Source organism: Musca autumnalis, unplaced genomic scaffold (genome assembly GCF_047663935.1).
Source record: "Musca autumnalis isolate F117 unplaced genomic scaffold, ASM4766393v1 scaffold_1, whole genome shotgun sequence".
NCBI classification, from domain to species: domain Eukaryota; kingdom Metazoa; phylum Arthropoda; class Insecta; order Diptera; family Muscidae; genus Musca; species Musca autumnalis.
This window is the reverse complement of record NW_027411644.1, coordinates 303,609,645-303,622,253: the sequence shown is the minus strand read 5'-3', so window position 1 is coordinate 303,622,253 and position 12,609 is coordinate 303,609,645. Positions and strand designations below refer to the sequence as shown.

Genomic DNA, 12,609 nt, shown 5'->3' with positions numbered 1-12,609 from the left:
AAAATCAATATGTTGGGTATCTGATTTATAGCCTATTTGACCGATCTTAAAAAATTTTCCTTCGCGAGGAATATTCAAATATATATCACTAAAGCTACAGCAATTCTGTTCACCACATAGACTGCGAAGATTAGCATAGAGTTGAATGTTGAAGGTAACTACCTCAAAATTCTAAGAGTCACATTCGAAGGTATGTTCACGTCGTTCACTCATATCACGGCTATCTGCGGCAAGCTGAAATGTAGAAACAAAGTTCTCAAGTCCCGGCTTAAAGGTCGTTTAGGGGCACCTCTCGGATTGGGCTGAAATTTTTACAGCAGATAGCCCTTGGCTCACTGAATACAACTATATACAATTTTCTGGGGGAAGTCCACACTTCCCGAGATTGGGTCTTGACGGGACGGCATAAATGTCGTTTAGGCACACCTCTCGGATTGGGCTGAAATTTTTACAGCAGATAGCCCTTGGCACCCTGAATACAAGGATCTATAATTTTCTGGGGTAAGTCCATATTTCCCGAGCTATGGGTCTTGACATTTCCGAAATTTCGTTTTAACACCAGTAGCTTGTTTATGGACACCTCTCGGATAGGACTGAAATTTTTACAGTAGATAGCCCTTGGCTCACTAAATACAACTATATACAATTTTCCGGGGGAAGTCTACACTTCCCGAGATTGGGTCTTGACATTTTACAATTCTAACGTGGGAAGTATGGGTATCGTTTTAATGCTTATGGAGAGTACTTTTGTGCAATTTACCTATTTTTACACCTGGTCGAAGCCGGCTACTTAGGAACACTTAGAAAAAGTTTTAGAAATAATGGTGATAAAAGTAAAAAAGTCAAGACTCATATGTCGGGAAGTATGTACTTCCCCCTGGGAAAGGTATATATCGTTGTGTTCAGGGTCCCAAGGGCTACCTATGGTAAACATTTCAGACCGATCCGAGATTCCGATATTATCGTTTATTTGTCACCACCACTAATTTGGAAATAAAAATGACGGAAATGCCTACATTTTTGTTGGCATTTTGCACGAGTACTTCCCAGAAATCTAACGAAGAAAAAAGCAATTGCTTTTATTTAATAAAAATACACAAAAATTCAATTTACTGTTCCGAAAAATTTGTACGTGTGACTACGGACTTACTTTCCCACATCTTAAAAACAGAAAATCCGCATAATTTCTATTCATTTCAAGAGATTTTAGGTTAGGGGTTTTCAATCCGATAATATCGATAGACAAAACTATCTATCGATATTGAATTTTTAAAAAAATAATCGATACTATCGATCGTGTCATCGATTTTTTGCCAACTCTAGTTCCTCCTTATGTCTTTAGTGGACCATCTACATGAGGAGACGAAGATTCTACTAGTATGATGGTATGATCCTGTTGCAGTACTTCACATATGTTATCGTGAGAGTCATCCTAATCACCGTATGGTGGATATGACTTCTCAACCCAGTCAAGTCAGGAGGTATTTTCTATATCTAGAAAGAGAGATCCAACTTTACAAGAGGGAACCCTACATCAGCAGGTTTAAATAGCATTTATACAGTTGCAGCCGCAGATGGCATAAACAACTATTGTGTGAATGCGGTCCTCGGAGAACATCCCCCAGCGTGAGCTGCAGCGACAAACCAGAATAGTTTTGGCACAACTACGCTTTGGATGAAGCAGCTAATTCCTATAGGGCAAGGAGCGGTGACACCGTGCAAGACATCTGCCCAGCATGCGGCAAAGACCCATGCGATTCATTCCACCTCTCCAACTGTCCTGCCAATCCTACTCAATTATCTTTGTAGCTACAACCTATCGAAACAGTCACATTCCTTGAACTGCTGGAGATAGACCCACAGTCAGATAATTAAAACACATTCTATAGCCATTCAAACCACTGTTCAAAATAACGATAAGATCTTCGATTTATTTTTGTTTATTTTATTTTTAAATATAACACACATTTCTTATTTGCTTAAACATGACGCCCTCTCCACGGAACAAACAATAAACATTAACCTTTTAATCCATGTTGAAACATACACTTGTTAACACCTCCTTTTTCCACTTTTTTGTTCTACTTTATTATTTCCTCCTTGTCAATCAATGTTTGCCATATTCAACCATTGCAAGTTTCCTTTTTCTTCTTTCGACTAGTAGTGAAATTAAACCCATTAGCGAACCAAGTAAAACCACATAAAACGCCAGCTGTAAATCTCCCACAGTTAAGACTTTAAATCCTTCCTTTTTCTGGCCGTTCAGCTGTTTGGCAAGTTTTATATCAACATCTGTTTGCATTTCTTCGATGAATTTTTCAAATAATCCTGCCGATTGCATTCTCAACAGCAACTGATTTACTGTCTCTTCCCATGGAGCATTTTTATGCCACACATACGATATGGTGTAATATTTTGGACATTCCGGTACAACCCACACTTTTTTATCTCTTATATAGCTTAGATATTCCAACATTAGAGTGGTATAGCGTGTCACCCCAGCCTTTCCACCATTTTCGACAACATCTTTCAGGACATCAGCATCCAAATCTTTTAAATGTCTCAACTTTTTATTGAGATTGGCAAAGAGCGGTGAGGTTTCACTAAAAAATAAATCATCACCCATGGAGGTGTATTTGTAGATGACATGCAAGCCGCTTTTATCCAATTCCTCCATTGTATGAATATCCCTATAATACAGAGGGTGGATGTAGACGGTGGCCAAGCTCGATTCAAAAATGGCCCCAAAAATAACGCTAACCAAACACAACGAAGCAATGAAGACCTTTTCCGATGAAAAGGGTGGATAACGATTGATATTTACCCGTACCCATACCACCCAGGTGTCAATGAATATCCGTATCATTTGCCATTTGTAGGGTTTGTGAAATTTTCCATTTTCTCTTTGCCACTGTCTACGCTGGGACTTTAAACGTAAATTAAAATAACGCAGTACCACCCATATAAATCCGCAAACAAAGGCTGAAAAAATAAAAACCAACCACAAATCATAACCCACCGATAATATGGGTAATATTGATTCAGGTATTTGTTCTGCCTTGGGTGTATAGATACACAACATGTCATCATATACCGTTACGGAAAATTCCATTTCCGGCACCATATAGTCTTTCACGAAGAATCCCGTTAGACATAGATCCAATTCGTTTTTGATTATTGATCCTATGGCACCATTGTAGGTTCCATTGGGAGATCTTTCACTAAAAAAGATAAGAAGGAAAAATTGGTTATGAAGGGTTTTATAGATAGAAGACTTGTTTTGAGGTCTTTTGGAGGTCCTTTAAAGGAAAACGGAAATTCTTAATGGGTTATTTTATAGATAGAAATATCTTTAGGAAGCCGTTTATACATTAAAGACCGTTATGATATCTTCTGTAGAAAAAATAACTTTATGAGACCCTATTATTCTTGAAAGGCTTTTACGAGGTCTTAATAGATCTTTACGATGTCCTACATAGTTGGAAGACCTTTAATAGGTCTTTTTTAGGTATATGACCTTTGCTGTTGGCCCAAGAATAGATGGCGCAAAGAAGTGGAAGAGATGACAAGGCGCGGTATTCCAGAAAGCGAAGCACTAAACAGAGAGAATTTGAGATCTTTTCTTAGTTCAGTCTATGGAACAAATGTTCTGTAATGGGCCAGCTAAGTAAGACCTTTGTTGTTGTAACGGTGTTTTGGATTATATGTTTGTGAGTTTATTTTCCTGCTTAATCTGGCTCTGTGCCTATCTCCAGCTCTAGGAATGTGGATGAGACCCCAGATCTACTGGAGTTAGTTGAGTAGGTTTGGCAGGGCACTTGAAAAGGTGAAGTGTGTCGTGCGGGCCAGTGCCACATGATGGGCATATGCTTTGCACGGTGTCATCGACCCTTGCGCTATAGTAATTCAGACGGCTGCATCATAACCAGCGTAGTTCAGCAAAAACTACTCGCTGCGATAGAGGGGGGTCTTCTCCGAGGACCGCACTCACACTATAGTTGTTTATGGCATCTGTAACTGCATTCGTTTGAATGCCACTTAAACCTGCTTGATATAGGCTTGTTGATCTAGATTTTCTCTCTGGTTAGAACATGAAGATCCCTTCTGACATCCCTGGGAGGTGGTCCCATCCACCATAGGGTGATTAAGATGGTACTCACGGTAACACCCGAGCAATTACTGCAACGAAAGCATGCCATTGTGTTGCTGTGCTGGAAGAATTTTTGTCTCCCCCACTGAAGACACGAGGCATGGCATCCTGTTGCCGTGATCAGGGCTGCATTCTGACAGGTTTGAATATCACAGACCGACCTGTCGCGTTATATGTGGTCAACAAGGCTTCTTTATCTGCACCCTACATCTCAGCTTGTCGCAGATAGCTCTGGTATGCACGGACGACGTGAACCTGATGTCGAATGTGACCCCTAGAATTTTGTGGTAGTTTGTGGTTGGAATTGTGCAACCATTGACCATGACATTCAACTCTGTTCTCACCTCTGCCGTTCATGTGATGAACAGATTGGCCATAGATTTTGTGTCGGATATTTGCATATTCCTCGCTTGGAAAAAGGTGGTAAGGTCAGTTGAATAGGAGTTAAGCCTTTCATAAATGTCATCAGGGAATGTACCTGACGCCAAGATCGTACAATCAATCATCCGAATACGTTACGATCTCAATGCCGCTTGGGGCGGAAAACAGGAAAGGCAGAGGTTAAACAGTTCCGGAGATATGACCCAACCATGTTGCAATCTACGGGGCTTGGGCTTCTTTTTCTTGAATTCTACGTACGTTTTAAACGTGGCCGGAGGGTTGTCCGTTCAATGTCCTCAAACAGCGTTGAGTGCTTGACGATATCAAAGGCTTTTGATAAGTCAACCGCCAACTGATCTGTCACACGGCTTGCTCTTGTTGAGTTCTCGACTAATAAATGTGGAGATGGCGTGCATCGCTGTTGTCGTGCTGTGCTGCTTACGGAATCCATGTAGATGATCGACAACTGGATATCTATATCTGACGCTGGGAGAACTAAAGCATCAAGGGTATTTGCTATGAGCGACAAAAGCGAAATCGGCCTGTACGATTCACCTTTGCTGGCATCCTTGCCTTGGCTACAGTAACGAGACCACCCAGCCCATTTTTCAGACTTCGGGAACGATGTGGGTGGGTAGCGACAGGTTGATAACTTTAGTGGGATACTCGACTCTTGGCACATCCAGCTGCTTCAGCATTATCATGGAGGTTCCATTAGGGGCCCAACGCTTGGGATGATTTAGCGTTCCCAATGACATTCGAAACTCCATCAATTGTATGTTGTGGCGGTTCATCCACGGCAGGAACAGATCTAATGCGACGTAGTACTCTTCTCTTCGCCCTGTCACTCCCTGGGTGCTCGACAAATTGTTGATTAAAATAACTTGCGCACCTCTTCGGATCAGTCAGCGTAACGTCGCCAAACGTGATTGGCTTAACCGTTGCCCACAATTCATTAATCCGACTCCAATGTTGTAACTCTTTAGATGATTTAACAAGTTGTTCCGTTTATGCTTAGCGACCAAACTGTTAACTTCCCGAACTCTGGGGTCACTACGTTCATTCGCTAGTCCCGTCGCCTCTTCTGGGAAGTTTGGTCTCACTTCGACCAGAAGGTATATGGGGAGCGGCTGCAGCAGTGATGATGTCTCGGAACGTTCTCTTTAGCTACCCGAACATTAAAAGGGTTGGGCAGATCTTTGAAGCGGAGATTAGTGAACTCTCCAAAACGGGGCCAGTTAGCTTCCCATGATTGATGAAAGAGTGCGGCGTTCAGAGGTGATGAAATCGTGCGGTCTGCTGATGGAAACAATTACACTGTGCGACACCAAAAAAAATGACGAGGAAAATCGAGTAGATTATGAAAGTAGAGCTAAAAATATGAGACACGTGTATCGGCGTTTTAAAAGTTTACGTCGGAAAGTAACCAAAATAGGCGGGGCAAGTTCCGCCCATTTTTAATTTTTTCGAAATATTCGAGTTAAGATATCTTTGAATCCTTGCATTTCAGGTATATAGTGTCTTTGGCAATTTTACAGAAGAGTATGTGGGCAATATTTTTGTTAAAAGTTTTAACCCTCATGCGGTTCATCAAAGGGGTCTTTTTTGTCCTTTTTTCAAAAATCTTTCAAAAACTCCTTAAAAATGTGATTGTATCAAATCCAAATATTCTACAAAATTGTTCGCCATAAAATTTTACTATAGGTCTCGGAATACACCAAATCTGTAACTCTTGTCTAATCGCCAGGAATCTCTAAAAATGAAAAACACGTTTTAGGGTTAAAGTCGGACTTCATCTGAGTTTATTTAAAATTGTCCCACAAAACATAATTTTAGAGAGATGATGTCAGAGACAAAGCTATTCTTCGTCAAATTTCACTATGGGTCACCAAAGAAATGAAATGTCTATTTACATTTTATAGCATGAAAATATCAGTATCAATTTTGCTGAAAAAACATGAAAATATTTCCCAATTTTTTTGATGAAAAAATTTTCCTTCTTTTTTCGAGTTGATACATGGAAGTAATATAAAACTTGGTTATAGGTTAAAAGTGTCAAAGGATGAAAAATTCTACACAAAATTTCACTATGAGTTTCAAAATAAACCATAAATCTATGTACACTATTTCCTTAAAAAAATTAGATTACAAATTTATATATATTAGGATGAAATTATATGTTTTAATTTTGGACTGTTAATTTTACATAATTCCATACTGGATCAAAATCAAGAAAAATCCTTTACTTTTTGGGAATATTGCTAAAGAAAGAAATGTTCCAAATTAAATTTCATTATGGGTCTCTGAATAAAAGAAATCTGTAACCATAGCATATAACATTCTTAGCAGCACTTGTTTTTGATATATATGTTTTAGGGCTATATTTCCCAATTTTCATACAGATTGTCGTTGTGATTGGATACTGTAAATATCATATTGATGGTTTTTCGTTGTGAATTCATAAAGAAGATGTTCTGCGTTCCACTCATAATGCTTTGTGGTGCATATATATTTGGAATATAAAAAACCCACATTGGACCTGCCCAAATTGCGTATTTTTAGTACTTTCAACTTAAATTCCGTAGTTTGGATAAGCCATTGGTTGCTTATATTGTAAGTGAAAATACATTAGAGGTCTACAAGTCAAGTGAAAATATAGGTGTCATATGGGCTCTCACATGCACAATTTGGTGTGGTCCAAAATACTACAATGATGGGACTAATTCATACTTTGGTGACATTTACGGAATAAACCTTAGAAATTGACATAAATCACTATATCGTAACTGGGTTCGTTATGGCCATTCATGATACAGCTATTTATGTCAAATGCTAGTGTTAATTCCGTAAATGCCACCAAAGTAGGACCTAGTCCCATCCTTGTAGTATTTTGGGCCACACCAAATTGTGCATGTGAAAGCCCAAAAAGTAAAGGATTTTTCTTGAATTTGATCCAGTATGGAATTATGTAAAATTAACAGTCCAAAATTAAAACATATAATTTCATCCTAATATATATAAATTTGTAATCTAATTTTTTTAAGGAAATAGTGTACATAGATTTATGGTTTATTTTGAAACTCATAGTGACATTTTGTGTAGAATTTTTCATCTTTTGACACTTTTAACCTATAACCAAGTTTTATATTACTTCCATGTATCAACTCGAAAAAAGAAGGAAAAATTTTTCATCAAAAAAATTGGGAAATATTTTCATGTTTTTTCAGCAAAATTGATACTGATATTTTCATGCTATAAAATGTAAATAGACATTTCATTTCTTTGGTGACCCATAGTGAAATTTGACGAAGAATATTTTTGTCTCTGACATCATCTCTCTAAAATTATGTTTTGTGGGACAATTTTAAATAAACTCAGATGAAGTCCGACTTTAACCCTAAAACGTGTTTTTCATTTTTAGAGATTCCTGGCGATTAGACAAGAGTTACAGATTTGGTGTGTTCTGAGACCTATAGTAAAATTTTATGGCGAACAATTAGTAGAATATTTGGATTTGATACAATCACATTTTTAAGGAGTTTTTGAAAGATTTTTGAAAAAAGGACAAAAAAGACCCCTTTGATGAACCGCATGAGGGTTAAAATTTTTAACAAAAATATTGCCTACATACTCTTCTGTAAAATTGCCAAAGACACTATATACCTGAAATGCAAGGATTCAAAGATATCTTAACTCGAATATTTCGAAAAAATTAAAAATGGGCGGAACTTGCCCCGCCTATTTTGGTTACTTTCCGACGTAAACTTTTAAAACGCCGATACACGTATCTCACATTTTTAGCTCTACTTTCATAATCTACTCGATTTTTCCCATCATTTTGAAAAAAATTGAATTTTGTTGCACAGTGTTATGTGAAGATGGTCTGATCCAAGATAAACGTTGGGTTGCCAGGTGACATTATTTGTTGGACAAGATGACACGATGGTTATGTCTGGGGAACTGTGACCCTCTCCGCTAATTCTGGTATGGGCGTCCTCATTGACCGTGCAAAACGTAGAGTTATCTACTCAGCCAGCACTATACCCCTCTCATGATGAACATTAAATTCCCCCAAGATTAGATGGTTATGACCTTCCGAAAGCAGGCTAATGTTGGGCCTATAACCTGGAGTACAGCTATTTATTGGCGGGATGTATACTTTCAGCAATTCTACCTCGGTAGTTCCATACCTGACTGCTAACCACATTACATTCCATGTACGGGTCATTAAAGCCAGGCTCTAGCGAGATAGGGTCTGTATTGAACAGACTTGTGAAATAAGAGAGCTAATCCCCCACGTCCGCTTCTGGTGCGATCCTTTCTCTGGACGTTGTAACCATCACAACGCTGTAAGCTGCAGTTGCTGTTGAGTTTGGTTTCCTGCCTCGCCGCGACCGTGATATTCTTTCGACTCATGAAGTCCACTATTTTCATCTTACCTCGGAGTCCATTGGAATTAAATTGCAAAAGGGATGCATTTTCGGGGATTGGAACAACAACGGCTGATGTTAAATGCTGCGTGTGCGGGTGCTGTTGGGGGGACTGCTGGAGAGTCGTTTGATCTGACGACTACTCACTGAGGGCTGTGTTCACGCATCAAACAGCAACTTAGTCCCTGTCGTAGTCTATCGCATGGACAAGTCCAGAACAACCACTTCGATGCGCCCACTCCTGACATCTATTGCATCTCACCGAAGATTGTGTTTAGGTGAAGATTCGGGTGTGAAAACCGATCACAAATATATTGGTCCTGGGTTTTCCTACGTCCCGACACGGAGCAGACATTCCAACACAGATAAATGATACAAATACAAACATCTGTACACTGAGGTGGCAGCCGCTGGCCATAACACGGATGTTGTGTGATTCTTGATCAATCCAGTACTAGAGAACCCGCTATCATGGGATTGCAATACCACGATGTCTGGCGAGCTATGACAATCTCATTGTAGAAGCGTCTTCGTTCATCGTGCAATATATGGAGCTATCGATTTCTCTGCCAGCGTTATAGCCTTCTGATCATTGCTAAGAACGGAATGCCAAAGCTCACGATGACGCCACACGGTTATTGCGCTCCCAAAGGGAGCTAATGGCAGGTATACAATGCAAGAAAATAATACAGCTATTAACCATCTCTACCTCGGCTACCCCCCACTTTATCCCATATATTTCATGTATTGGCGATGGCCGTTGCAATTTAAGTGTAGAGATGATGCATGTCCGGGGCGTTGTAAGATGCTGCGGTTTTTGTTGTTTCTTATTACGACGACGACATAAAATCTCACGACAAAGTTGGGGACACGCTGGGAAATCTTTTGTTATATCAAACAGCGACAACACTTCTATTGCTTTAAACCTGATTCGAAGTGGTTCTTCCATAAATAACTCGCTGGATTTGGTTAATCTTCGATTCGTTATCTGTGATGATCTTATAAACGTCTTTGAAGCACCTGTTGTTTCAACACTTCGTTGCACCAATCGACAAGAGCCTTTTTTTAGCGATTGTCATTTTGTGTTGGATCCAACAGGAACAAACATTTTCTATGGACAGGAGTTCATGCAATATCTCACGACATGTCACCTGACGATTTTGCATTACAATTTCAGGCACGGCATTAATGTTTTCTGGTATAACGGCCTTTTTTGTACGACCTTCACACCTTCCTTTTAGAGCAAGCGTCGGTCACTATTGAATTCATTAAAACAGTTCTTCACAGTGCTATAGGAAGAATTTAATTTCATCGATGCACTCTTTCCGTGATAACCCATATTAAAACTTGTGAAAAATGATCGGACAAAAATGTTCACAAGAAAATTCCATTTTTTGGCAAATTGTTTTTTTTTTTTCAAGTCGGTAAAATATGGAAAACTTTCAAAATGGAAATGTCAAATGGCGCCTAGCAACACTTGGTATTGTCTCGGCCAGAGACTTAACTACTAACCCTCATTGTTGTTGTAGCAGCATTTAAACCTACGTAGAAGAATAGGTTTGATGCTGGGTTGGAAGCCGCTGGCCGAAACACTACGCTTTGGTACGAAAGAACCCGCTGCCGTGGAATTGGCTAGCTAGCCCTCGTAGAACCGGCCGTCGTAGGATTGAATTTCCATCTGTAGAGATGTAGAATATCAGGGTCGGTCCCATCCGACTATATCCCTAGCTATACCTAATTAATTTAATTTTTTTTTAATTCTTCACATATGATATATGCTCTTACCCAAAATAATCCGGATCAGGATCTAATAAATCCATTGTAAAATTTAAGTGCTGCTGTAATACTTCCGATACTCTACCATCAACACCATAGACATATGCGACTTTATTAGTTATGGGATCTAACATGGGTTTCGAATAGACCGATCTGAAAAGTTGTACCCGCAGCGGATATCCACGCATATTATGAAATAATGTACGTTCCAAAGATTTTTCACCTGTATATGGAATTATTGTACCATACTCGCCATTCTCGCTATTCCAAGCAAAAACATCATATACAAATACACCACTGTTTGTCAAAAAGAACATTTTAAATATTTGATATTTTGTCCAGAGCATATGGGAGATTTCACGTAGCAAATGCATTTCGAATTCATCCAATATTATAAAGAAATAAATTCCAGCATGGTGGGCAAAATACAGGGATGTTTGATGCAAATCCTTGAAATTTGTTACAATCACATAATGAACGACACTATTTTCGGTTGGTTTTTTTATTTCATGGCCGTAGGAGGTACTAGTATCATTTATTTTGTAGGTATTTAATGTAAACGATATTTGGGTTTGTTTCAGAAACCACTCAATGTAAATGTTATCCACATCCTCTTTTGCAAAGTCTTCTCCACGTAACATCACATGTAAATATGGTATGTCCTTTATGGGTTTATTGAGCCATTTGTTTAGTTGCTCTGTGGAAATATTTCCGTTTTGTTGCACTTGCACAATATCACTCAGGGATTTTGAATTTTCTATAAAGTTAGCGACGAGAAAAATTAATATTAGGAAATTCATTTCTTTGTCTAAGACGTTCTGAAACAACTAAATCCTTCGAAAGCATATCCTTTGGCTTTTATAGGTTTTACAAATTTTGCAAAGTCCCCATTGAGGGAATTCATTTAGTAAATTCCTCTTCAATTGTATTTGTTATTGTTGGTTTTTGTCAAATCATGGCAAATCATAATATTCAATTACACTTCTATTTAGCCCTAAGGTGTATTTTAACTCTACGAAGTAGTAATTTCTTGTAATTGAGACTCAGACCAACCCCTATTTGACCTGTGACACCTTTTTGTAACGATGTTATTACAGGTGTTACAATTACGTTACCTGTTAGATTTTGTTAATATTAAATGTGAAGATTAGGGTGGTTCGTAATTTTAATACATCAAGTAAATATAATCAGACAGCTTTGCCGAAGGCTGATTACCCTCAGCCTGTATAAAAAATTCCAGGGGCTCAATTCTGTTTCTATGAAATGAAAAATGAACAATTTTATAAAGGACATAAATATAAATGCCAAATGAAAAAAATATGAAGAAAATATTTTTCATTTCAAACTTTCATAGAACAAGAATCAAGGCCCAGTAGGCCTATTCTGTAACTTTTATCGATTGAAATGTTGTTAAAATTTCTTTTGTTTTTGTAACAACTACAAAAGAAACAAATGAAATAGTTGTAAAATAAACAATGAGTAAAGTTGTTAAAAAGTTACTGAATAGGGGGGCAGGGGGCCTATTCTGTAACTTTTTAACAACTTTCCTCATTGTTTATTTTACAACTATTTCATTTGTTTGTTTTGTAGTTGTTACAAAAACAAAAGAAATTTTAACAATATCGATAGTTGTTAAAAGTTACAGAATAGGCATACAGCCCCCCTATTCAGTAACTTTTTAACAACTTTCCTCATTGTTTATTTTACAACTATTTCATTTGTTTGTTTTGTAGTTGTTACAAAAACAAAAGAAATTTTAACAATATCGATAGTTGTTAAAAGTTACAGAATAGGCATACAGCCCCCCTATTCAGTAACTTTTTAACAACTTTACTCATTGTTTATTTTACAACAATTTCATTTGTTTGTTTT

General features: G+C 38.1%; 2 protein-coding genes across 8 annotated transcripts in view; one reads left to right on the top strand and one right to left on the bottom strand.

Annotated features, from left to right (window-relative positions):
- LOC141389846 (uncharacterized) overlaps positions 1–12,609 on the top strand; it is a 113,164-nt gene that overhangs the window by 58,023 nt on the left and 42,532 nt on the right. The gene's annotated exons all lie outside the window — the stretch shown is intronic.
- The window catches only part of LOC141390931 (uncharacterized), a 31,388-nt gene that overhangs the window by 6,177 nt on the left and 12,602 nt on the right, over positions 1–12,609 (bottom strand). Inside the window, exons 3-4 of the mRNA XM_073963860.1 lie at positions 10,747–11,494; positions 2,129–3,221 (exon numbers count right to left, since the gene is read on the bottom strand). Of these exons, the coding sequence (XP_073819961.1) occupies positions 2,129–3,221; positions 10,747–11,494 (1,841 nt within the window). The remainder of the gene's footprint in view (positions 1–2,128; positions 3,222–10,746; positions 11,495–12,609) is intronic.